This window comes from Polypterus senegalus, chromosome 15 (assembly GCF_016835505.1).
Source record: "Polypterus senegalus isolate Bchr_013 chromosome 15, ASM1683550v1, whole genome shotgun sequence".
NCBI classification, from domain to species: Eukaryota; Metazoa; Chordata; class Cladistia; order Polypteriformes; family Polypteridae; genus Polypterus; species Polypterus senegalus.
Window position 1 is genome coordinate 122,517,432 of NC_053168.1, and position 27,830 is coordinate 122,545,261.

Here is a 27,830-nt window from a genome sequence, read left to right on the forward strand (position 1 = left end):
CCCCTTCTCCCACTGGAGCGGAAGTGCTTATCTCTCCAGAGTCATAAAGATGGTCCCCAAATGCACAGATTGTGATAATCTGAGCTAATTGCTCTTTTTTGGATTTCCTCTGTCCTCCAGTTAGGTGAGGGTCCAAATGAGACTCCACCTTCTTGGGTCAGGCACCTTTTATATCGTCTGGACCATACGGGCTGGGGCTTCACCAGGGCGTTGTCCTATCCTACAGAAAACAGAAAAGAGATTGTTACCATTAGTGCCCCTTGTCCTCCTGGGGTGGAAGTGTTTACCTCTCCAGAGTCATGAAGATGGCCCCCAGACGCACAGATTATGATAATGTGAGCTAATTGCTCTTTTTGGATGTCAAGGTTGCTAGGTGCAATTAACACAATTCATCCATCCACTAACTAGCAAGCAAGAGAGCCCACATATTGTTGAAATTTCCAAACGTGTCTTTGGTACAACAACACTGAGCACTTCATATCCCGACTTAACTTTTAACGATATCTGTAGGTGCTGAGGTCTGCATGGACACTGGGCACTGGATAATATCTGTTAAGCACTTGATATCAAAACTATTACACAGAATGCCGTGCTTGCTCCATTGTTGCTTTAGTGTAGTTGTGACTGATGTAACTTTAACAAGTTGAACAGAAGTTTGACAAATTTTAATTTCAAAACACACCTGCAAGTGCAGCACGAGTTGCTTCTTCATGATTTTGTTTTTATTTTCTTTCCTGTGCTCCTGACTGCTGTCTCTCTGCTCCCTGCTCATTAATGGAAGGTGATCACAACAGGTGACTGTAGGCGGCATTAATTTAACAATTCCTGAAACAGCAATAACACCATTAGGCAGACCACCCCACCAATCGGTCCTCCGCTCAGGGCGTGATATACTTATAGGAAGGGATGCCACTGCTCTTCATTATTGGGTTTTATTCAATTTTTGCTTGTTTCACTTGGAAATGCACATTACAAGTGTTAATAATTCATCACCTAAATCACTTGGTCTGTGACTTTGTGTTATATCCTATCCTAAGTACAGGCTCACGGGGGTCTGCTGGACCCAATCCCAGCCAACACAGGGCGCAAGGCAGGAAACAAACCCCGGGCAGGGTGCCAGCTCACCGCAGCCCTAAAATTCAATATTTTTCTAATTCCTCATTATTAGTCTTTATTTGTTCCTTTTCTTAGCACGTTCAATTTCCTTTCTTGTGTCCTCAGTTCACCTCATTTGAAACTCCAGGGTGCTGTGATTGGGGGACTTGGCCTTTATTGAAGAGGTTTTGTTGTTTTTGTTTTATGGTTGCGGGGATCAGGGAGGTGGGAATTAAATAGCACCTTCAGAAGGTATTCCGACTCCTTCACTTTTTTTTACACATTTTGCTACTTTGCAGCCTTATGCTAAAAGTCATTTCAAGTAATTTTCTCCCTCATCAAACAACATTCAATAACCCAAAATGAGAAAGCAAAAGCAGGATTTAAGGAATTTTTTGCAGATTCATTAAAAATAAAAAACTGAAATATTTCATTCAGACGAGTATTCATAATCTTTATTCAATACCTTGTTGAAGCCCCTTTTGCAGTAATTACAATACAATTTATTTTTGTGTAGCCCAAAATCACACAAGAAGTGCAACAATGGGCTTTAACAGGCCCTGCCTTTTGACAGCCCCCCAGTCTTGACTCTCTAAGAAGATGAGAAAAAACTCCCAAAATAAAACCCTTGCAGAGAAAAAAACGGTAGAAACCTTAGGAAAGGCAGTTCAAAGAGAGACCCCTTTCCAGGTAGGTGGGGTGTGCAGTGGGTGTCAAAAAGAAGGGGGTCAATACAATACAATACACAGAACAGAACACAAGTAATCCTCAATGCAATATAATAATACAATAAAAATATTACAAGTACAGAGCAGAATTCAACAGTAGATGATACCACATAATATGATTTGGATTTGTCCATCAAGCTGCCTCCCCCTATTGGCCATTTCACCACTGAGTCAGCGCTGGGCCAGCCAATCCGATGAAAGGACCCCTCTACCTGACTAGTCCTATGATCTTCCATTAGGGATGACTTTACCTTAGGCAGGCAGAACAACTTGGCAGGTGGGCCGTTGCATGGAGGGCCACATTGGAGTACCGAGAAGAGAAGCAGAATAGGTGAGGGTTAGTAACAAATCCTAACTATCATGTTACTTTTGTTTTAGTGCTAATGACTAACAACGGAGATGCAGTCTGTACAGTTCTAGCCTAGGGTCTTCTTGGATATGATATGACCAACTTCACACATCTGGATTTGGTGGGCTTCTTCCATTCTTCTCTGCAGATCCTCTCAAGCTCTGTCAGGTTGGGTGGAGACCTTTGGTGGTCAGCTACTTTCAGGTCTCTCCAGGTTGAAGTCCAGGCTCTGGCTGGGCCCCTCAAGGACATTTTCTCGAATCCACTCCTGTGTTGTCTTTGCTTAGTGCTTAGGGTCATTGTCCTATTGGAAGGTGAACCTTTGACCCAGTCTGAGGTCCAGTGTGCTGTAGAGCAGGCTTTCTATTAAAGATGTCTCTGTACTTTGCTCCTTTCAACCTTCTCTGAAACTTGAATAGTTTCCTAGTTGTTGATGCTGCCACCACCATACTTCACTGTTGGAATGGAAGGTGATGAGAGATATCTGGATTCCTCCAGACATAGCATTTGGAGTTCAGGCTCCATTCTTGGCTTCATCAGACTATAGAATGTTGTTTCACGTAATCTGAGTGTCCTCCATGTAGGGTTTCCGATGTTTTTTACTGAGGAGAGACTTGTTTTCGGTCACTCGGTCATAAAGCCCAGATCAGTGAAGTGCCACAGTGAGGGTTATCCTTCTGGAAGTTTCTCCCATCTTTTCCATCTGCAGACAAGTTCTTTGGATCTCTGCCAGAGTGACAATCTAGTTCTTGGTCAACACACTTTAATTAAAGCTTTTTTCTGCTGGCTGGTGAACTCAATGGAGAGTCATGGTTGTTCCAAACATCTTCCATATAAGAATTATGAAGGTTACTGCACTCTTGAGAACATTCAGCAGAACCTTCACTCGACACAATCCTGTCTCTAGGCTCTGTAGGCAATTCTATCGGCCTCATGGCTTGGTTTTTGTTCAACAGTGGGACCAACTGTGTAGACAGGTGTGTATGTGTCTAACCTAATCATGTGCAATCAATTGACTTGAGCACAGGTGGACTCCAAATATCTTAATGATGATCAATAAAATGGGAGGCACCTGAGTCAGATCACATGCATCATAGTAAAGAGTCTGAAGAGTGGTGTCGATGTATTATTTCTGTTTTTATCTGTAATAAATTTGCAAAAATTCCAACAATCCTTTTTTTGTTTTGTCATTCTCGGGCATTAAGTGTTGGTTAAAGTGTGAAAAAATGAATTTATATGAACACAAGGCTGCAACACCAACTGAAGGGGTCTGAATTCTTTCTGAAGTCTCTGGTCACAGTTATCGGAAGGCTATGATTTCATTGTGGTTGTATTGCTTTTGCTGTTTGGAACTTTTTGAATGTTTTTTTTTTCTTTTTGTTCTGGTCAACAGAATAAAAATTGAATTAATAAATGAATATTTCCACTCAGCTACATTTATTGTCATCCTAAACATAGAGTCACTCATAGAGGTTTCTTGCTAGAATGCCCACCGATATCTGATTCAGGCCCTGTGAATGTAGTTTCACAAAATAAGACTATGGAGAAGATGATATTCACAGGTCTTGTACTTCCCAATCAAAAAGTAACTCAGATAAATGGTGTTGTTCCTGCGGGGCCTAAAACTCCCCTCTACATCATCACTCTCAATCCCTGATGATGGATTGTGGAGCCGCCATGTGATATTTGTAAACATGGCAGCACACTGTAATACAGAAACTTCACATTCTCATTTATCATTTAAAATGTTTGAAAATTGCAAGACAGGTAAGAAACATGTTATACTTTGCTGAATTTGTTAGCAAACTGCCATTTATAATTTATCACACATGGAACTGAATTATTACCAAAATAAATACTGTGCAGTAATAAATGTAGAATATGTAGCGAAAATCTTGCTAGTATTTAAAAACACTGTATAAGAAACATCACCTGGATGCACTGGGACACATCATCAGTGTTGTATCCTGAGGTCACCAGGCATTTCGGGTCTCGCAACATCATACACCCTCGCTCAGGTGACCCAGCCGGGGTTGATCACTCCCCAACTTGTGTCCCAGTAGCAATCCACGGATCGGCCCTCTTCATCCAAAGCCACCTTGAGGCTTTCTTTGCGGCTTCACTTGCGGATTTAATGGCCCTCTTCTTGGCCGCTCCTGTTATGCCCAACCGTGTGAGGACTCTACAGAGTGAGTGTCCTGCAAATCCTCTGCAACCTATTTCTATGGGCTCATAGAGTACCCTCCAGCCTCTGCCCCTGCACTCCTGTACCAGCTCCTGGTACTTGGCACGTTTCCTCTCCCTAGCTTCCTCAATACGTTCTTCCCAGGGCACTGTCAGTTCCAGCATGATCAGCTGTTTTGAGGCCTCAGATGTAATGATCATGTCTGGCTGGAGTTGTGTAGTTATAATTTGCTGCAGGAACTTTAGTTGGTTTCCCAAGTCAGCCTGCAGCTGCCAGTCAGAGGCTGTGTGGAAGAGGCCTGTTGTTACTGCCTTTGCCTGGGATTGCTCTCCTGCTTTAATGAAGGTAACTGACTTCTTAGGGCCGTGGATGTGTTTGCTTGTCTTGATGGCTGCAGTCAAGCTTTCAACAACTGCCTTGAGCACCTTGTCATGGCGCCACCGGTAGCGTCCATCTGCCAATGCCTTAGGACAGCTGCTTAGTAGATGTTCTAGAGAGCCTCTTCCTGAACAAAGTGGGCAGGATGATGTTTCACTCTTTCCCCAGACGTGGAGGTTTGCTGGACTTGGCAGGACATCGTAGACCGCCTGCACCAGGAACCGGACACGAAAGAAATCTCCATGCATGATGTCCGACCATGTAATCCTACGCTGGAGAGTGCTCTCCCACCTTGTCCACGCACCCTGTTGCCGGCGTCCTACTGCCCTATAGTAACACAAGTTACTATACAGTGGAGGAAATAAGTTTGACACATCTCATTAAACAAATTTCCATTAAAGTAATGCGCATGAAATTTAGACCAGACATTGGTGTGCACCTTAATAAAAGGATAAGTGTCTGTGTGTCCATGAAGTTACTATACTGTCATTCCAACAGATGACGCATCATGAACCATTGCAGTAATAAATTGCACTGTTTGTCATTTCAATAAATGGCACATCACAAACATTAACACTGCTTTTATGAAAAACACATCAAATGGCATATGAAAGGCATGTGTATTGCATTTGTCATTCCAACCGATGGCACATCACAAACATTAACACTGCTTTTATTAAAATGTAGCAAATGGCATATAACATAGAAATATAAGAAACATAAGAAATTTGATAAATAAGAGAAGACCAATCAATCCCTCTTGTTTAGCTAATAGCCACACAATCCCAATAGAGATATATGCATTGCATTGCATTTTTCATTCTAACAGATGGCGCATCACCAACATTAACACTGCTTTTATGAATCCCATTACATATGGCATGTAACAGAGACATATGCATTGCATTTGTCATTCCAGAAGATGGCACATTACAAACATTAACACTGCTCTTATATATTCCATACTAAATGGTATATAACATATGTTGCATTTGTCATTCCAACAGGAATATCACCAAAATTAACTGTGCTTTTACGAATCCCATTCCATGTGTCAGAGATACAGTATATGCATTGCTTTTTTTTTCTGAAAAATGGTGCATATGTAATATTTGTAGTAATGCATTTTATTATTTACAGATGTTTGTGATGTGCCACCTGTTGAAATAACAAATGCAATGCATCTTATTACTACATGCATTACAAAACATAATCCAGTAGATGAAGCACTGGATGTTAACGCTGAGATGAGTGTTGTAATTTAGATGTTAGATGGGTAGCACAGCTAGTTAACTCATATAAAAAATGACACAGCTAAACAAACTAAAATTCCAATCCATAGAAATTTTATTTGCAATAAAGTGGAATGACTTAGAAAAAAAGCATTGAAAATGCTAACTGGAATTTAATACTTGGTGGAGAATCCATTGCGTGCAGTGACAACGTCAATACACTTCTTGTTTGATAATGCAAGTCTTTCCCAGTGTTCAGGTGGGATTGTGGCCCATTCTTCTACAAAGGTGTTTAGCTTTGGTGGAGCAGGGGGATGAGACTGCTAGTGAATTTTGATCTTCTGTTCTTTCCACAAATGTGATTGACTGGGCCATTCCAACACCTTTATTTTTTCCTCTGGAACCACCAGAGAGTCTCCTTTGAGTATGATTAGGACTGTTGTTCTGCTAGAAGGTCCATCCATGCCTGCACACTGTCTATGGCATGTGAAAGTGGGCGGCAACTATTGAAAAACAGGGTGTGGCCAACCTAAGAGAAGAGAAAGGGTGTGTTTAAAATTCAAAAGGGGTGTTGTACTTTTAAAAAAGGGGACGGAGCTTATTTAAATTAGCATCATTGAGCAGCATTTAGAAGAGAGGTCATGCGGCATTTTTCTGAAAACATCTGCCAGAAATGACGTCATGCATACAATTCTAAAGAGTGAACAGAGCCTTGGCGCTCTTATGAATGGCTTTTTGTGATATTAGCGTATGCTATTTAAAGCCCGTGATCGAATTTTTTTAAATTGCATTACATGGATCAAAATCTACACAGCACTTTGTCTGTTGAAATTCCATATGCATGACAAAAAGGTCAGGTCAAGCCAGGTTGGGGAGCATGCACTGGTTTCAGCATGTTGCTGTGCCCACCACACAACGAAACCTCTCGGGATCCCGATTGGCAAACCCCCAGGTCCAGTCCCACACTCCGGAAATTACCATCTATCTGCCGCAGCCAGGTGTTATGCGGGAGTCCCCTTGGCCTGATCCAGCCGCTGGGGTCCTCAACAATGAGTAAACATAAAAATAAGCAACTTCATTTTTTTTTTAATTAATGTGTTTTTTAATTTCTATGAGAGCACACTATTTTTAGTCTGATGTTTCTATACTTTTAAACAATTATGCATTAAACACATGACTTGTTTGAGGCTTGAAGTCAAATCGAGTGTGCACCTGCTCCGTTCGCTGTTTAATATTGCATAAGTAACATCATTTCTGGCATGCATTTTTGTTTTCAGCACACTTTCTCTGAAATATGCTACATGCAGTCTCTTCTAACTATGTTCAACTATGTTTAATAAAATTAAAATGGTCTGTGCCTCTATAAAAAGTGTACATCCCCTTTTGATTTTTAAACGAGACCCTTTAATTCTGTTATGTTTGTCACTCCCCTGTCTTTGAATTGTTGGCGCCCATTTACACACTCCGTAGACAGTATTTATGTTCTGTTCTGTTAAAAACAACACAGCCTTTTTGCACTTTTTGGCCACCATTCTGAAACCCTGGCAGCATTAAAAAAATGCACGGACTGGAGGAATTGGTTTCAGGTGTTTTAGGATGAAGCCCTGTAGATGGAGCCTTTGCAGTGCAGGATTTTGTCACTAATCTGTCCCCAGATGTGTAGTCTGGTTTGAGAATCTGTCTGCTTCCCTCTTGATTAGACTCCACCCATCATGAGATGTTACTTGTGTGACAACTAGGTAACAAATGATTTGTCTCACATTTAGAGGTGTGTAATCCTTTCGAGACATACTGACTGACCAACATATGCTAACCCAGCACAAGTAGGAGAGCTAAGTAGTGGAAGGAGGTGCTTTAGTGCTTTTTCGTATTATGCTCAATATGTTTTTTTTTCCCTGTGTCATTTCACTTTCTAATAGATTGGAATCATATGACTTCTTTGAGTTAATTAATACCAGTGTCCAGTCTGAATTTCATGTGTATACACTACTGGTCAAAAGTTTTAAAACACCTCCGTTGTGCCAGTTTTGCTTCAAAGTTCATCAGTTAAAATGCAATGAATGAACTGAAATTGTGAAAAGGTAAGCAATCAGCTGCCAGAGGTTTAAATGTAATGTTCTGGTTAGCAAAAGGGAAATATCAGAATGTTACAAATGGGCCTTCTTTAGGTAACAACTAATACGTTATACACTCTGTAGATGTTCTGCAGCATTTAAAGTAAATGAAGCCTTGCAATTTGAAGCAAACAATTTGCACGGGTGTCCCAACTTCTGTCGATTACTTTAAAACCCCTCTGTGTGTCTTAAAGCAGAGTTGGAACAGAAGTACGACTTGGACAATATTACACTGATAATAGCAAGAACACGTCAATTAACAAATGACATGAGACAGAGCATTATTACCCTTAGAAGTGTAGGCCTTTCATTTAGAGAAATTGTGTCTGTGAATCCAGTGGTGTCCTACACAATCCAAAGGCAATTGGAAACTGGAAGAGAATCTGATAGGACAGGGGCGGACTTAGGCATGTGCAAACTGTGCACCTGCACAGGGCCGCCAAATCCCAGGGGCCGCCACGCCAATAAATATTGAATATAAAACAGAAAGAGGAAATAACGACACAGCTGACAGCTGAAGCGAAGCTAGTGCAAGTCGGCAAGTTGTCTTACAAGTTAATGTTTCACCTAGTTTTAAGAAAGTATTATCCATCCATTATCCAACCTGCTATATCCTAAGGTCACGGGGGTCTGCTGGAGCCAATCCCAGCCAATAAAGAGTGTAAGGCAGGGTGCCAGCCCACCACAGAATAAAGTATTAGTGTTAGCGCAATAGTCATAGTGAATATCTGGTTGGATAGGGGACACAAGACATTTGCATACCCTTTGTAAGCAAAATGAAGAGATCTCGAGTACAAGAATCTGGTTATTCAAAACGAAAGAGAAAGGCGACTCAGGAGGCTTTCATTGCATCACAGGAAGGTGCAATCCTGAACTTTATCATAAGTTAAACGCTTATGTCATGAGCGCGAGGCAGCTATGCAGTGTCCGCAACAGACGTGGCCATCCGCCATGCATAAGATACCATATTGATATTGGCTGGCGAAGGGGCCACAGATTCGTTCTCTGCCCAGGGCAGCCACGAGCCTAGAGCCGCCCCTGGATAGGATGAGATCTGGCAGAGGCAAAGTCACCAGTCAATCTGGAGACAAGTTTGTGAGGGTCACCAGCTTGTGTAATCACAGGCGCCTCTCAGCACAGCTTAACAGTGCAGGTCATCAAAAGCAAATATCAGTTTGTACTGTGAAGAGCAGACTTTGTGCTGCAGGTTTGACAGGGCGAAAAAAAGCCATTCCTTAAAGGACCAAACAGGGCCTTGAAATACCAGCTGTGGACTACTGAAGACTGGAAGAAAGTCTTACGAACTGAGGAATCCAAATTAGAAATCTTGGGTTCATCACACAGGGTGTCTGTCGTGCGTCGAGTTGGTGACAGGATGGTCCCTCAGTGTGTGACACCAACTGTCAAACATGGAGAGGAAGTGTGATGGTCTGGGGGCAGAGGTGGTGACTGGCACAGAGTGACTAGCATTCTGAATCACAAGCCTTACCACAGTTTGGCTGTTATGTCAGTAAAGGGTGCAGGCTACTTTGATGAATCAAAAATCTTGTACAATTAAAGATTCCTTGACTTTTTTTTTATTTGCCATTGTTTATTTGTTCTATGTCTTGATTTCATAAAACATCAAGACATTATACTTTCCCTAAAAATGGAAAAAACAGAGGTGTTCTAAAGCAGTTGCTTTGAAATATATTTGATGAGGAAAATGTTAACGTGTTCAATGCAATCTTATTTCCATCACTGTATATCTGCAATAATTTTACTACTGTGTTCATATTTGGCAGGTTATTACTTTTGGCACTTCATTCAAACAATTACTTCTAGCCAAAAAGGAAGCATATTGTTGTAAATAACAAACGGTCTAAACAAATCATAAAAGTTTAATGTGATGTTCTATAGTTGAGTACACAGATTGTAACAGCCCAGCCAGCACAAGAGAACACCGTGCCCACCATATAAATTCATATAAAGCAGTAAGTTGTCGTGTTGACTCAAATGACTTTGCAAAGCAAGTAGTTTTGATCAATGCCTGATAACATGCCAAGTCTTAATATTTCCGTGCAGGTCCCCATTTTGTGTTGCCACCCAATTTATCAACAAATCAACATGAAAGTGCTCCGACAGGAGCATATGGCAGCCAGGAGAGCTTGTCATTTATCACCATGTGTCGCCTTAGGCTTCGATTTGATATTAAATAAAGAATCGTAATAAATGGGTTACTTTCCGAGTACAGGACTGAGGATTTAGAAGAATCTGTTCTCTAAACGTTTAACATTAAGGAGTACGTCAAGGTTGCTGCCACAAATCACTGCTTGTGCCAGGTCAAGTGGAGGAGTAGTTGCATGCTGCCAATCTCTGTTGCCTTCCTAGCTGCACTCTGTTTGCCTTTTAACAATAACTGGCACCCTGACATTTAGGAATGTCATTCACATGCAGATGAGGGCTGACTCACAGCTCAGGCCCTCCCGTAACATTGTGCAAACGTTCATCCCAATGAAATGTTTTGTGACTTGATAAATGAAGATGGTTATATAACAACAGGAGGCTCATAAACTAACTGTGGCCGCGTGCCAAAGAGCAGACTCGTGGTTTATGCTAAATGGGAACAAGACAGTCTGTGCGTCGTCTTCCATTAGAACGAAGGAGGCTTTTGACCTGGATTGTGGGGCAATGTCACGTTTTAAATATCTTGCAATTAGGATTTGTACAAAGTGTATTCCTAATGTGGAAAGCATTAACGTGTTTTATGTATGTGGCTTTAATTATGATGATAAATGTTAAGTTGCCTGTGGTGGGATGGCACCCTGCCCGGGGTTTGTTTCCTGCCTTGTGCCCTGTGTTGGCTGGCATTGGCTCCAGCAGACCCCCATGACCCTGTAGTTAGGATATAGCGGGTTGGATAATGGATGGAAGGATGTTAAGTTGCCCATTCTATCCATCCGTCCTTTTTCTGTCACTTATTTGGGCGCAGTAGTCTGAGCAAAGGTGCTTAGATGTCCCTTTTCCCCGCCACCTTCTCCAACACCTCCAGGGATACTGAGGCACAACCAGGCCAGACATATACACTCACCGGCCATTTTATTAGGCACAACTGCAAATATCTAATTAGCCCATCATATGACAACAATTCAATGCATTTAGGCCTGTAGACATTGTTGAGACGAACTGCAGAAGTTCAAACCGAGCATCAGGAAGTGGAAGGAAGGTGACTGAAGTGACTCTGAACAACCAGACGGGCTGGTCTGAGTATTTCAGAAACTGCTGATCTACTGGGATTTTCACACACAAACATCTCTAGGGTTTACAGAGAGTGGTCTGAAAAAGGGAAGATATCCAGTGAGCGGCAGTTCTCTGGGCGACAATGCCTTGTTGATGGCCAGACTGGTTTGAGCTGATAGAAAGGTGACAGTAACTCAAATAACCACTTGTTAAACCAACGTGTGCAAAATACACAGCACAGGTGGGCTACAGCAGCAGGAGACCACAGTGGGTGCCATTCCTGTCAGCTAAGAACAGGCAACTGAGGGCTACAATTCACCAAAATTGGACAACAGAACATTGGAAAAACTTTCCTGGTCTGATGAGTCTCGATTTCTGCTGTGACATTCGGATGTTAATTTCAGAATTTGGCATCAATAACATGAAAGCATTGATCCATCCTGCCTTGAATCAACAGTTCAGGCTAGTGGTGCTGGTGTAATGGTGTGTAGGATATTTTCTTGGCACACTTTGGGCCCCTTAGTACCATCTGAGCATTGTTTAAATGCCACAGTATTGTTGCTGACCAAGTCCATCCATTTATGACCGCAGTGTTCCCATCTTCTGATGGCCTCTTCCAGCTGGATAACGTGTCATATCACAAAGATCAGATCATCTCAAACTGGTTTCTTGAACATGACAATGAGCTCACTGGACTCAAATGGCCTCCACAGAATGCAGTACCATTATGGATATACAGCAATCCAACAGTTATTCATAAAATGGCTCTGCGCATTGAAACAATGAATTGATATTGACAGGTAAAACACTGCTTAAATGTAAATTTGCGAGTGAGTACCTATTTAATATAAGTATTTTATCCATTTATTGTATTATATTTTCTTTTTTACTGTGAGAATATACAGTTAATGTAATGTATCTTGTGACCTGTAGGGGGTGCACTTGCACCCCACACACCCAGACACAACTGGATCACACAGTCACGGGTTCAAGGAAAGAAGGTTTTATCCAAATAAAATGCCTGTTTTTTAATGACCTGATAAATAAATTAGTCACATTTCTTTTTTATTTCATTTCTTTTCTTTTTCCAACTCCACTCTCCTCCCGACACTGACTGCGGGATGAGGCACAGTGGCTGTTTTTTAACACAAACCCTGGAGTACTTCCAGTGAAACAGTATTGCCACCTAGAAGCACTTCCAGGTCTGGTGGAAAGTCTCCATAACAGCAGAGCCACTCCCAGCAGCTCCCCCTAGTGACACCTGAGAACCCTAACATGGCTGCCCAGGAGAACTTCAGCTCCCATGTAGCCCTGCCGGTGTCCAAACTGGAGTCATTCCAGAGGAACACTGCCAACCGGTGTGCTGGGGGAGCACAAAGCCTCAGCAGGCAGTCGCCTTCTGTCCTTCCCTCATAATGGCCTTCCGACTGTGAAAGGTGCCACAAACCAACAATGTCCATCCGTGTCCTTCCTTTATTATGACCTCCTGGCCAGGTGAGGTACCATCCACTGATGCATTACTGATTAGCAGTCTTTTCAAGGGGAACAAACTCTTTCTTAACAAGTCCATTAATGTCAAAAAATGTAATTATTGTATTGATGTTCAGTGTGATCTGCTGTGATTTTTTTCAATTTGGAGAAAAATAATTTGGACGTGAGCGTCAGTAGACTTTGCACCGTAGGAACCAAGTTGCCTGAACTACTCCTTTAACATTTCAGTAATTATTTACCGCTCCGATGCTGATCTTTCTGATCATAACATAGGTCATTACGATAGCAACTGACGAGAAGAATTCATAATTAATTGCAGAATTACAGTATTTGAGGGTTCCTGTAGAGTGCCTCTTTCTCTTGCACGATTTGACTCAAAAACTAATCAGCACATCGTCATCTCCTAACAGGCGTAAGCTTCGAGTTTGGTATTTTTAAGATCAGTTGTTTTAGCTCTCGACCATCCTCAAGAAACTGAGACACAGATAGACAGACAGACGCTCACACACACCCATCATCGAGATATTAATGTTTTCAGGATCAGGGGTCGAAAACCAACTAAACATTCTCTGCTGTGCCATCTCAATGACAGTTTGACACCAGGATCTCCTTCACTCCTAACACTCCGCTTCGTCTCTGCCTCACTGTGACTGTGGCAGCTAAATCAGAACTTTTCTTCCTTTTGAATTTTCTTGCTTTACAGTCATTCTGATGTGTGTGTGTATTTATATATTTACTTACTTATCTTCCTAGTTATGTTATTTATTTATTTAAAGAGCTTTTGTAAAAAAAACTAATTTCCCCTTGCGGACAAATAAAGTTCTATCTATCTATCTATCTATCTATCTATCTATCTATCTATCTATCTATCTGTCTGTCTGTCTGTCTGTCTGTCTGTCTGTCTGTCTGTCTGTAATTTTTCCCTTCTTATGTCTCTCACATTAACTGTTATCAATTGTTAATTTTTTTTTAAATTTTCTTTTCTATGGAGGGATAAGTGGATTATTTTTTAAATCAGGCATTTTTACATTAGTATCTATAATTGGATCAATGTACAGTAGGTGCATAAACTGACATTCATTCTCTATGAGGGGAATTATCAGGTTCAAACAGATCTCAAACTGTTGGTGTTAATTCTGAGGCAGACCTGAGATATGTAGCCCATATTTCTGCAATTTGCCAGACAAAAGAAGTGTCAAAAATTACATTACACTTTCTAATTTTTTAGAATTTGACTTATCATTTGCTGCAACTGAGTCATCCAAATTAACATGTTTTGAATAGACTATTTCAAACACTGTGCTGTCTTTTAAACTTAAAACCTTATTTTTTGCACAGTGTGTGGATTTTTATTTCTCATTCTCAAAACCTTTAACTACAATAGAAAATATCTTGGCCACCTATAACATAACATAGCAGAAAATAACCATGGGCAGAGTTTGACATTTAGGCTTAGGGATGGCAGACAAACCATAAAAAACTGGTTGCAACTAAACATTTAGTGTAGTTGTCTGGATGGATAGATAGATAGATAGATAGATAGATAGATAGATAGATAGATAGATAGATAGATAGATAGATAGACTTTAATTTTAGTATAGATAGATAGATAGATAGATAGATAGATAGATAGATAGATAGATAGATAGATAGATAGATAGATAGATAGATAGATAGATAGATAGATAGATAGATAGATAGATAGATATTAATTTTAGTGTAGTTGGCAAGATAGATAGATAGATAGATAGATAGATAGATAGATAGATAGATAGATAGATAGATAGATAGATAGATAGATAGATATTAATTTTAGTGTAGTTGGCAGGATAGATAGATAGATAGATAGATAGATAGATAGATAGATAGATAGATAGATAGATAGATAGATAGATAGATAGATATTAATTTTAGTGTAGTCTACAGGATAGATAGATAGACAAAAATTGAGTTATTTGGTCAGAACAAAAACCGCTTTGCATGGCGGAAGATGAACACCGCATTCCAAGAAAAACACCTGCTACCTCCTGTCAAATTTGGTGGAAGTTCCATCATGCTGTGTGGCTGTGTGGCTAGTTCAGGGACTGGGGCCCTTGTTAAAGTCGAGGGTCGGATGAATTCAACCCAATATCAACAAATTCTTCAGGATAATGTTCAAGCATCAGTCACAAAGTTGAAGTTACACAGGGGTTGGATATTCCAACAAGATAATGAACCAAAACACAGTTCGAAATCTACAAAGGCATTCATGCAGAGGGAGAAGTACAATGTTCTGGAATGGCCGTCACAGTCCCCTGACTTGAATTCATCATCGAAAATCTATGGGATGATTTGAAGCAGGCTGTCCATGCTCGGCAGCCATCAAATTGAACTGAACTGGAGAGATTTTGTATGGAAGAATGGGGTCAGAAATACCTCCATCTAGAATGCAGACACTCATCAAAGGCTATAGGAGGCGTCTAGAGGCTGTTAGATATGCAAAAGAGGCTCAACTAAGTATTGATATCATAGCTCTGTTGGGGTGCCCACATTTATGCATGCATATTGCACATTTTCTGTTAATCCAATAAAGTTAATGTCACTGCTGAAATACTACTGTCTCCATAAGACATGTCATATTAAAAGGAAGTTGCTACTTTGAAAGTTCAGCCAATGATGAAGAAAAATCCAAAGAATTGAGAGGGATTCCCAAACTTTTTCATATGACTGTAGATAGATAGATAGATAGAGATAGAGATAGAGAGAGAGAGAGAGAGAGAGAGAAGAGAGAGAGAGAGAGAGAGAGTGAGTGAGTGAGTGAGTGAGTGAGTGAGTGAGTGAGTGAGTGAGTGAGTGAGTGAGTGAGTGAGTGAGTGACACGCTTTCACAGATGTACTGCATTCTGAGAGGCCTGTCATTTCGGCGTGTGTTGGGTGTGGATGTCAGCTCATGTTCCCAACCACTTCATTTCTTTGTATTTATTTCAGATGTGAAGGATGCGTTCCTGCTCAGAGATCTGTGCGTCAGAGAAGGTTGAGCACGCGCACAGTGCTGCTGAGGGTAACTATCGACGCTATGGAGTTCGATCATACTTACACCAGTTTTATGAAGACTGCACTGCCTCAATCTGGGAACATGATGAAGATTTTCAGATTCAGAGATCACCAAGCAGGTGGAGCTCTGTTCTCTGGAAGGTGGGAGATTTTTCTATTAAGAAAAAATAAGAAATTTAACAGGGGATGGGCATACTCTATTGATTTCTAAATTTAGGGAAGCGAAAGAAAGAAATGACTTCAATAGGATTTTTTTTTAAATTTAAAGAAGCTAAGGTACAATTCTGTCCAAGTTCAATGCATTTGGGGTTCTCCCTGGTCTTTGTGGACTTCATGTTCTTATGGGTTTCTCCCACCTATTCTAGATGCTTGCCACATGCCAACGCCCTCAGTGATAGATTGTGGTGGTAGTCTCCTACTTTAGCATTTCTCCAGGTTTGCTCCCTGTGTTGAGCCCACTGATGCCTATGTTGGCTGCAGATTCTGGCAACTCTCTAATGGAAAACGTAGATTCAGAATAAAGATAGATGGACTGGTCCACCAAAATTAGAGTCCTGGGTGCTTCTCTTAACCATTATGGAATAATGTACAGTTCTTTCTGTTCTATTCTGTTGCCCAAATTCACTAAGCCATTTTTTTCAACCAGCTGTTCATTTTGAAAAGGTCAATAATGTAGCCATATAATTTAACTTTTTATTATGGAGAAAATAAACTATTTTATGTAGCCACTTTCACTTTGGAAGCACTGTTGCCCCACACTTAGGAGACCAGGGGATGGGTAACAAAAATTGATTGTCAAAAGTGAAAAGATGTAATAACTCACACATTATAATCAGTAAAGCAATTAAAATTAAATTAACCAAGAATATGAAGTACCACAGAGTAAAGTTATTTTTCCTATTTGACAGATATTCACAGAATAGATGGGTCTTCAGTTGCTTCTCAAATACATTGAGGGAGTCAGCAGTACGGATGGAGGTGGGCAGCCAGTTCCAACAACTCGGAATTACACAAGAGTCTGAATTGAGACTTATAGCTGACTATTTATGGCTTATAATTTAGACTTATAACTGAATTGAGACTTATAACTGAATACTTATACAGTAATTGAGACTTATAACTGAATATTTATAACTTATAATTGAGACTTATAACTGAATTGAGACTTATAACTGAATATTTATGACTTATAATTTAGACATAACTGAATTGAGACTTATAACTGAATATTTATAACTTATAATTGAGACTTATAACTGAATTGAGACTTATAACTGAATACTTATAATTGAGACTTACTGTATAACTGAATATTTATAACATAATTGAGACTTATAACTGAATACTTATACAGTAATTCAGACTTATAGCTGAATATTTATAACTTAAATTTAGACTATATTTATAACATAATTGAGACTTATAACTGAATACTTATACAGTAATTGAGACATTCTCACCACTGATAGCAAAACTAAAAATATTGTATATCAAGAGGCCCTTGGATACAAAAGCTATCAATATAAATTCTTCTCAATACAAATTATTACTTTTTTTTTACATTTTTTATTGATTTTTAGAGTTTGTTCTGTTTCACTACTATGTGGGTGGAGTCACAGGGGACAGTTAGTAAATTATAGTGAGACTTATATCTGAATTGAGACTTGATGCCACATAGAGGTGGCATCACCAGATGTTGTTCCCTGGTAGACCTGAGTGGACGAGAAGGCCACTCCATAGAGAATACAAGCAGACAGTGCTGGTAGAGATCTAGCAACAAACAGTGAATTTTCGTAAACATAGACTGTAAATATAGTCAAACTGTCCCTAAGTAAGGCATCAAGCAGCAGCAATCAGTTGAAAGAGCTTCATTCAGTGAACGACAAGTTGGTTTGAACCAAAATCTGCAACTGCTTACAGTTTGAGTTCATTCAAAAATAAACAAGTTCAAGAATGTGTGCTTGCCGTAACATTCAGGTGGGTTCGAGGGCAGTGCAGACACTGTAGCCTTCGATCAACTGAGTTCAGTAGGTGGGTTCTGTAACCTTCTTAGTCTTTTTTAGGATTGCAGAGGCCAAAGGTTATGTTAGGTTAGGTTATTATCCACATCCTTATGTCAAGGTGTACCATCTGCGTGTGGGATCTGAACTGACTGATCCTCAAAGTGCATCTGAATTTGATCCAACTGTGTCATAAATCCAAAAGGAAAGGCAAAAATCAACAAAAATCCTTATTTATGTATTTACTTATTTATGTAAAAAATAAATAAAACAATTTAAAATTAAAAGTCAAAATAAAAAATGAAAACACATGTATGGGTGTCTCTGGCTCTTGTTCACTAGTGACGGGAAAAAGGGAGTAGGAGGTTGACAAGCGTAACTGAGCATCTTCCGAATTCATGTCAGACTTGGTGAAGAGTCCCTTGATTTACAGATTGATCTACGTTTCTGATCTCACCTATGCTCATGAGCTTTGGTTAGTGACCAAAAGAACTTGATCACGGATACAAGTGTCAGAAATTAGTTTCCTTCGCATGCTGTCTGTCTCACACCCTTAGAGACAGAGTGAGAAGCAGACCTTTGAGAGGAACTCAAGGTAGAGCTGCTGGTCCTCTGCATGGAAAGGCGCCTGTTCAGGTGGTTTGGTGACCTGATAAGGATGGGGAGGAGACCTCAGGGAAGACCAAGGACACTCTGGAGAGATTATATCTATTGACTGGCCTGGAAACGCCTCAGTATCCCCCCAGAGAAGTTGAAGAAGGTGTCAGGAAAAAAGATGTCAAGGTATATTTCCTTAGACTGCTATTCTTGTGACCTGGACCCAGATAAGCCACAAAAATTTGGATGTGAGCACCAGTAGGCTTTGTGCCTTAGGAACCAAGTTTCCCGAACTGTTCTTTAACATTTCAGTAATTGTTTACTGCACTGAAGCTGACCTTTCTGATCATAAAATAGGTCATTACGATAGCAATTGACGAGACGAATTCATAATTAATTGCAGAATTACGGTATTTGATGGTTCCATTAGAGTGCCTTCTTCTTTTGCCCAATTTCGCTCAAAAACTAATCAGCACATCGACATCTCTTAACAGGCTTAAGTTTCGAGTTTGGCATTTTTCCGTCCAGCCATTTTAGCTATCATGAAGAAACTGAGACACAGAGACAGACACACACCCATCATCAAGATAGCAATGTTTTCGGTTTAGTGGAACTCTCAAACATCGAGATCAGCTGAAAACCAGACAATTTTTGACAAATCTAAAGCTTTTGCTCCTCCCTCATAGATGATAGGTTATGGTGGGGGAAGGCGCAAAGCAAACGATGGATGGATGGATGGATGGATGGGGATGTTAAAATACCTGAAGAGCCTGATTGTGGATTCATCATTAAAAAGACCCAACACTTCATGTTCTCTTTATCACCCAATCCATTTTTTTCTTTTCTCTTAGGTCGGACTCATGTCAGGAACCATCATTCTCTTAACGGGCCTGATAGTCATCGCAGTTGGCTATGTCGTACCACCAAAGATTGAAGCCTTTGGGGAAGATGAATTACTTTTCATCGACAGTCATGCAATCCAGTTTAACAAGGCTCTAGACATCTGCAAGCTTGTCGGGGCCATTCTGTTCTGCGTTGGAGGAACCCTGATGGCAATCTGCCTTCTGATGTCTGCCTTTGCTAAAAGCTACTCTAAAGAGGAGACTTATCTGCAGCAAAAGTTTAAGGAGAGAATAGCGGAACTGCAAGCATCGGCGCACCCAATTACCAAGGCACCCACACCCGGAGAGAGCCGAATCCCCGTCACCCTCTCCAAGGTGCAAAATGTCCAACCTCCTCCTGAGACCTGATGTTAAATGTTGATGTCAGTGGCAAATTGTTTTTCCAAAGGTTAGCCCCCTACGATTGAGTAGAAAGGAAAGTGGCAGAAGAAAAATTAATAAATTATCATTTATTCATGTGCACTTAACTTTTCAACGAGCTCTAATTTATCACAATATCACTGGTCAGATGCTGGTCTTCTGTTGGTCATTTTTAAAAGAATTTCAGCAATGCGCATTTGATGTGGTTTCACAGAAGTGACAAGTTCCTTACTTAAGAAGATGGCTCTTACATATTACATTATGTGTTTCATATCTTCATATAGGAAACATGGTTGTAAAATGGTGTGGCCTCATAGCCCCAAAGCCCAAAAAGCTGTGAATAGACTAACCCTCATGAATTTGAGCTACATTAAACAGAAATGGATGGGTGGAAGGATGGATGGATAGTCATCTCTTCTGGTTTGACATCAGTGATAGTCAATTATTTCATTCTTATCTATACAGTTAATACATATAGTTATTGCAGACCATGCCACGTTCAAAGTGATTTAATCCAATTTACGGTTGCAGGGAGTGAACATATCCTGGCAGAACTGGGCAGCACTTGGCACAAAGAAATTCATAAAAGAATACCAGTCTATAGCAGGAAACACTGATACCCACACTCAAAATGAAACCAAGTTGTAGGTGCCAATTCTTTTAGCAGTCATATTTTTGGGATATGGGATAAAACCAGGAGTACTGGTGAAAAGTTCATGAAGACATGGGGACATAGGGAATGGAAGATGCTGAATATATGAGGCAGTAGCCCAACCACTATGATATCCATATTATATATAATATGTTGTGTGTGGTAATTATATAATTATATCCATATTATATATAATATGTTGTGTGTGGTAATTATATAATTATATCCATATTATATATAATATGTTGTGTGTGGTAATTATATAATTATATCCATATTATATACAGTATAATATGGATATAATTATATAATTACCACACACAACTTAGTTTATTTACAATTCAGCGCACAAATCACCAAGACACAAGGCTCACCAAACCCAACACAGTCCCTTCTCTGCCGCCAGTCCATCTGCCTCCAGTCCTCCTCCTCCTCCTTCTCCTGACTCTAGCTCTTGAGTGGTGGTGACTGGCTCCTTTTATAGGGCACCCGAAAGGACTCTAGGTGCCCAACGAGCTGCTTCCGGGTGTGGCAGAAGTGCTCTCAAATAGGGCCCTGCAAATGTCCAGGTGCCCCCTGGTGTTAGCCATGGGCACCAGCAGGGATGAGCTTCCATGCTCATAACCTGTGGCCCTACTGGGAGCCAAGGGGACTTCCCTCTGACAGTCCAGGGGAGAAACGGTCTTGAAAATACACTCTCCCCCAGTCCTTCCATGGTCGGGGCTGGGTAAGGGCCCCAGCAGTCTGCCACTATATATATATATATATATATATATATATATATATATATATATATATATATATATATAACTTGATACAGACAAGCTAGGTAGCTAGAGCCTATCCCAGCTAATATAGGGCACAAGGCAGAAACAAATCCTGGATAGGGCACCATTTCATCGCATCACAGGACAAACACACACACGTTTCATCAATTCACCTAACCTGCATATCTTTGGACAGTGGGAGAGCCCTGGAGCACCTGCAGGAAACCCACACAGACACGGAGAGATCATGCAAACACCATGCAGGGAGGACCCAACATGCAAAGCCAGGTCTCTCTACTGCAAGAAAGTAGTGCTACCACTGTGCCACCATGCCACCCTATACATGTACATATCAACTGTCATTTTGACGTTGAACCAGTTGGTCATAGTGAAGAGGCTCTCCATTTATCGGTCGTTTTACATTCCTAACTTCACCAATAGTCATGAGATTTGGGTAGTGACTGAAAGAACTCGATCATGGGTACAATTTGATAGACACAAAGTATATAAACTGCACAATATTTGCCACAGTTGACCCAATTAATTATTTTTCATTTCATTACTTTAGTAACAGATAACAAAGAGATTGAGTGTTGCTAATTGAGTTGAATTTGTGAGAGGGGGTTCCCTAACCCCTCTCACCTTTACAATGTCTTCGACTGCTAACTCAAGTCTACACCTTCCGGGTCTTTCTTGACCCGATTCGACACCCTTTTTTAGGTGCCTTGGATGTGAGAGTTTTTACCCCAAACCTCTTTTATATTGATTAACCTGTAGTAGTGACAAGGTTTATAACATGTGGCATTACGGTGTTTGAATGGGATGTAAACCAACAGTCCCCTAAATGGAGAGTAAAATCCACTAAAGCAGATTGATGGATCGATAGATGATCGATCTTTATTTGTACCAAAGAGAAATTTAGCTTTGCTAGAAATATGGTGGGTCAAACTTACCAAAATATATAATTTATTATAATAACAAAATTCCAGAAATCTTAAAAAACATTTTGAAATGTTTCTAAATGTTTCATTCGGCTTGCCATACTCGAAGGACATGGCATTGTTCAAAATGTGCAGCAGCTTTACAAAAATGTGACATTTTGAAACTTTTTCGCTTATTGTATATTTAGGGCACTTTACTAAAACCCATCATATTTTGTTACTGAGCTGATGCCATTTAGATGATTATAAGGATTGTAAATAAACACCTAAATGCAGTGGAAAAATCCATTGAAGTCAATGGTGACCTGAAGGACATGGCAGTGTTCAAAATATGTAGCAGCTGACAGGGCCATCTTAACAGCATTATAGGCCCCCCCGGGCAAAGCAGTGCACTGTGGCCCCTACCAACACAACCGCTCACAGGAGTAAAAGTGTAAATGGTTGATAAAATGAAACATATATTTATTGTATTGGTACTTCCAACAAAATCAGTGTTTAAACATTAAAAAGATTTATTAACACAAACGTTTGAACGATATAACATGAGCCTTGAAAAACACAAAAATTTCACCATATAAATGATACTCAATTGGATAGCCATACGGACGGAGATGGCACAGTATGAAATTACTATGAATTATTTCTCATTAATCAAGTGTTCAACACAAAATATTTGTGAAATTTCTTTGCTGAGAGTTGAGTTGAAGTGACGTTAACATATACGCTTTTACGTGGTGTAGTGAGTGAGATTCGTACACACACAGGCACGTGAGGTTGCAGAGGTGACCGTGATACTAAATCAGAGGCGAATGCCAATGTCCATTTGTAACACAATAACAAATATTTATAGTTTAACTCTTTGAGGGCTGAATATTTTTTCCAAAAAACAGTTTCTGAAAAGCAATGGTTTCACACAGAAATCAACATAAAACGTCTGTTGCTGCATGCAGCGGCTGCCAGTTTGCCAAGAATGGGCAGCAGGCTTGCTGCCAGGCTCTCTTCGCGTGTCTGCGGCAGCAGCAGCAGTAGTCACGGCTGCAGTGCATTGTAATCTGGTTTCTACCTCTTATCATTGTTAAGTGGCAGTCGTCCTGGCGAACATTGCCAGTACAATGATTAGCTGGGGACCAGTCAGCTGAAGCTGGAACCCTCACATTTGCTTTCGATCACTTGTATCAAAATTGGAGTCCAGCAAGTCATAGTCCAGTTTTGAGACAATTGGCAAAACTTCATCCACGGAGTATTTTGCTTTATGCATTTGTTTATGTCAGTGCCATTTTTGCTCTTGTTTGCACCTTACTACTCACATGAGTGCTGGAAATCTCAGTCAAACCAATGAAGCTACCTTTCCTTCTACCAACCAGAGTCCAACTGAAACATAACGGTTGGTTTTGTCACACTTTACAGTTGATTACCATCAGCAACTCCTCCTTTTGACAAAAGTCAACATCAGCCCTGAAAGACTTAATATAGAATAGTATTAGTTTATTGACAGCAAGTCGCAGCATACATAGATTAGCGTGGAGCCCTATGCTCGTGCAACTGCCCAGCATGCCCATGCGTTAATATGGCCCTGGCAGCTGCACAGAAGTGTGCCATTTGTAAACTGCTTTGGTTTTGTAAGCTCAGCACACTTTACTAAAATCCTTCCTAATTCGTGAACACGTAACGTTTAGGATGTTTTTATGAGTTGTGAACAAACAAACTGCCCTAAATTCAGTGTCAAATCCATTAAAGTCAATAGTGGGTCAAAACTGACCCAAAAGACATGGCAAGGTAATCTTTTTTCAATAGAAGCTTAACAAATGGTCGGATGTTTAACTTTTTTTATTTTTCATTAATTTAGGAAAATGAAAGAAATGTCACAAAGTTTTTATGCTGAGCAAATTACATTTAGGGTACTTTTACTGATGTCAAACAGCAAAATTTGCCCCAAAGATGTTGTAAGGGTTGATTCCCCGCTCACTGAGGGCTGCATGTTAAGATAAGGCAGATCTAAATTGGCTTTCTTTCAATGTGAGAGAGGGTCCTGTGAAGGACTGGTACTCTGTTGAGTCCTGCCTTGCAGCCATTGCTGTTGAAATAGGCTTCAGCCCCTATGGCAGTGAATTGGATTAAGTGTTATGTTAGAAAGATTGAGGACTTCAGGAATATTCCTATCAATAATAATAATCATTTTTCTTGAATTCTGCCAACTGCTACCAGGATAGGCCCTGGCATCCCTGGCACCCAGAAGTGGATTACGTGGATTTGAAAATAAATGAATGAACAAGCTAATGATCCAGTCTGGTTCTAAAATATTTTAGATACAAAGAGAGATTTCTAATGCATCAGATGAGAGCAAGAAGGAGGAATCAAATAAATATTAGGTGACCAGTAAGAAGTGAAATCCAGTTAGGAGTCATTCAGAATGAAATAAAAATCAGATGTCACCGTGGCTGCCCAGGACAAAGTTTAGTTCATCTCTGTCATAGGGAGAAGGCCATTCAGGTGGCACTTGAGCACTCATGGAGCCCCTTCTCACAATCCTGAAATACGAGGCACTGGAGAAAGGACAAAGGCTTGGGAAACAATGAAGACACGTCTTATTCATCTCACCTGCTGTTCAGTGCTGCTAGCTCCAAGACCTTCAGTTTCAAACATAATGGACTATCCAAAAAGAAGGTTGTCTCCAATAATTGTAGAAAAATCATCCATTGGTGGGAGAGCCGATTCCGGTGCATTTTCTTAACCCCATGTTGGTTGAATACATGGCAAATGATGTTCTGCAATGGTTCTCTGTGTTCATGTTTGTCCAGTAATGTGAGAAAAAACGCTTGTTCACAAAACTAATAAAAGAATTATTCTTCTAACGATTATTTAACTGTGTGATATTGAGAGCCTCAGATAAGACGACTACTTTATTTTACATCTGTGATTCAAAATACTTCATCTGTCTATTTTTCAATGGATTTATTAAAAGAAAAAAAAAATCAATAAATATCTGGAAAACTCAAATTTGTGAATGATGCAGAGCTGAATGTGACATGGTGGCTAAAGCCGACGACATCTTGTAGATGTAGTGGTGAGTAAAAGCACAGGGTCCTTGTAAGGACTCATATTCCATACGCACTAAAAGCATGGGAGAAATGAAACAATTCCTCACCCACACTAAGGGGTGTGAATGAGTGTGCCATGGAATGGACTGGCATCCCACTCAGGATTGGTTCCAACTTTGCATCCAGATCTGCTGAAAAAACGGCTCCAGTCCAAAAACCTTGAACTGAATTAAACTTGTTTGTAAAAGGACGGTGTGGAAGATCAGTCCGGACACAGACAGACACCGAGACACACAAGTCCCAAAAGCACACACGATTTTATTTTCTTTTTCTCCTTTTCTATACAGCACTGTACACAGTGCACAGATCACACACAAGAGCTCAGTCATTTTCTTCTTTCTTTTCTTCTCCTCTACTGCCGCCTCCACTCCTCTCCCGCAAGCTTTGTCCTCTACATCCCAACTTCGGCTCCATGACAGACATGTGAGGCGGCCTCTTTTATATTGCACCCGGATGTGCTCCAGGTGCTCCCTCATGATCTTCCTGGTGTGGTGGAAGTGGTACAGTCCAGGGTTCAGGAATTGTTCAGGCGCCCCCTGGCAGTGGTCACGGGCATGCACAGGGTTGAGCTTGTAAGCCCCGATGCAATCCAGGAGAGCTGCCTTCTCATGTTCCAGGGAAGGTATTGGTTTTCCCCCAGTCCTTCTATAAAGGTGTCCCAGCCAGTCAGGGGTCCTAGTCATCTGCCACAAAAAATCCATGTGTTAGGTGAATTGGTCACTCACATTCACCCTGTATATGCCAGGATCAGAACTGGCGTTGGGCCTTTCAACTGTCGGCTGTAAGTTCAACTTTTAAGTCCCTGCATGGAACTGCTTCCAGAAGGAGCTCAACCACCAGCACCTGAGTCAGCAAATAGTTAAGGGAATCTGGGGATAATCCTGTCAGAAATCCCTCTGGTGACTCCAGGTATTCCTGCAATCCTGGACTGCTAGTCTTCTATTACAGGGCTCAGCAATATCCTGGACACCTGACCAATGAAATGAAGAGCAGGGAGATATGCAGTGTATTAGAGAATAAGTCTCTTCAGTGCTGCCACCTGTAGGCATGGGGGGCTTCAGTCATGGTTCTCATTGTCCCCCAGTATCATGGACTTACACGGATGTCACTGGTGCCACCTGACCTAGGGCTCCATATGCCAGTGGTTCTCAAACTGTGGGGCAGACCCCCTAGGGCAGGGGTCCTCAATCACGGTCCTGGAGGGCCGCAGTGGCTGCAGGTTTTTGCTCCAACCCAGTTGCTTAATAAGAAGCTCTTTTTGCTCAAGTAACACTACTGCTTCACTTTAGTTGTCTCGCTCGTTAAGATTATGAACCCTTATTGCTTATTTCAGTCTTAAACAGCTGGATTCTTGGTTTTTAATCACCCCTTATTAGCAATAAGAAGCAAATGACAAATGAGACCAGCATTTCTCCATTTAGCTTTTTACCATTTACACCTCTGTGTGTATTTATCATCCTCTATTGGGTTTAATTAAATACTTGGAAGGAATGTGAAGAGAAAAATGTGAAGGACTGAGAATTACTCCTCCATTTTAGCCTTCAAATCATTTGGATGATATCCTTAGAAAGGGGAAGAAAATCTAGGATATGAGAATTACCTGACATAGCAGAGTTAAAGCACTAACAAGTGAAGAAATTAAATTATTGGCAAGAATTGCTTTCTAATTAGGCAACTGGGTTAGAACAAAAACCTGCAGCCACTGCGGCTCTCCAGGACTGTGATTGAGGGCCCCAGCCCTAGGGGGCCGCAAAGTAACAAAAAGGGGGGGCGTGAAGATGTGAAAAAAAGAAAACAAGAATCAAAAATATGAAAAATACATCTATTGAAACCAAAACAAATTAACTTAAACTACCTTCTGATACTAGAAAAATAAATATAGAGTTAGATAAATGTCGACAAAAGTTAAGTAGGTATAATAAAATATGCATCTATGATATATCATTAATTTAAAAAGAACAAATTGGTATTAATGGGCTCCTCTCAAAAAAAACATTAGGGGGGCGCGATTAAAACTATTATGAAAACTCGGGTGGCAAATACTTAAAGGTTGAGAAATGCTGCCATATGCAATACTGGAGCATTGTGCCTTCTATCAATGGTGGGTTGTTGTCACTGGTAATGGTAGCATTAGCAGTTTACCTGCCACCTAAGGATCTCACAGGATTCTGGTAGTGTCATTGCACTTGAGGCTGCAGTTCTTCTAGTGCAGGGGTCTCCAACCTTTTTTCCCCTGGAGAGCTAATTTTACAAAATGAAAATGGCCGAGAGCTCCTCGTGTTTTTTTTGCATTTACAAAATGTTGGTGTCCGCAACTCACATTTTGCATTAAAACATCACAAAAAATATTGAATTCACTTGCAAATGTATTTTGTATGTCTAGTGTATCTCACACCATTGAATTAAAACATGAATGCTGTCAAAACAAAACAATGCAATTCCTAATCCACAGATGTGACTTCTTCATTTGTCATTTTGTCACAAGTCACTGTGTCACTTTATTCACAGGTCCAGTTGTGTTTTTTAGTTAGCCAGATGACTGGCACTGAGGTGTACGGTGGAGTGTAGCCCCCTTATGTTCACTCTTATGGAGTCATTTCAATGTCCGTCTGTCCGTCTCATTCTGAACTTTGATTTCATGACATTCATGTCAGACTCACAGAGGTATGGAGACCCAAACAAAGTAGACT

The 27,830-nt window shown here is 40.6% G+C and overlaps 1 protein-coding gene across 2 annotated transcripts in view; it reads left to right on the plus strand.

Annotated features, from left to right (window-relative positions):
• Positions 1-19,784, plus strand: part of nrsn1 (neurensin 1) — a 28,189-nt gene extending 8,405 nt beyond the window's left edge. For both annotated transcript variants that reach the window (XM_039737245.1, XM_039737246.1), the window contains exons 2-3: positions 15,758-15,964; positions 19,272-19,784. In XM_039737245.1, the coding sequence (XP_039593179.1) occupies positions 15,767-15,964; positions 19,272-19,670 (597 nt within the window). In that variant the 5' untranslated portion in view covers positions 15,758-15,766 and the 3' untranslated portion in view covers positions 19,671-19,784. The remainder of the gene's footprint in view (positions 1-15,757; positions 15,965-19,271) is intronic.
• Positions 19,785-27,830: the final 8,046 nt, after the last annotated feature.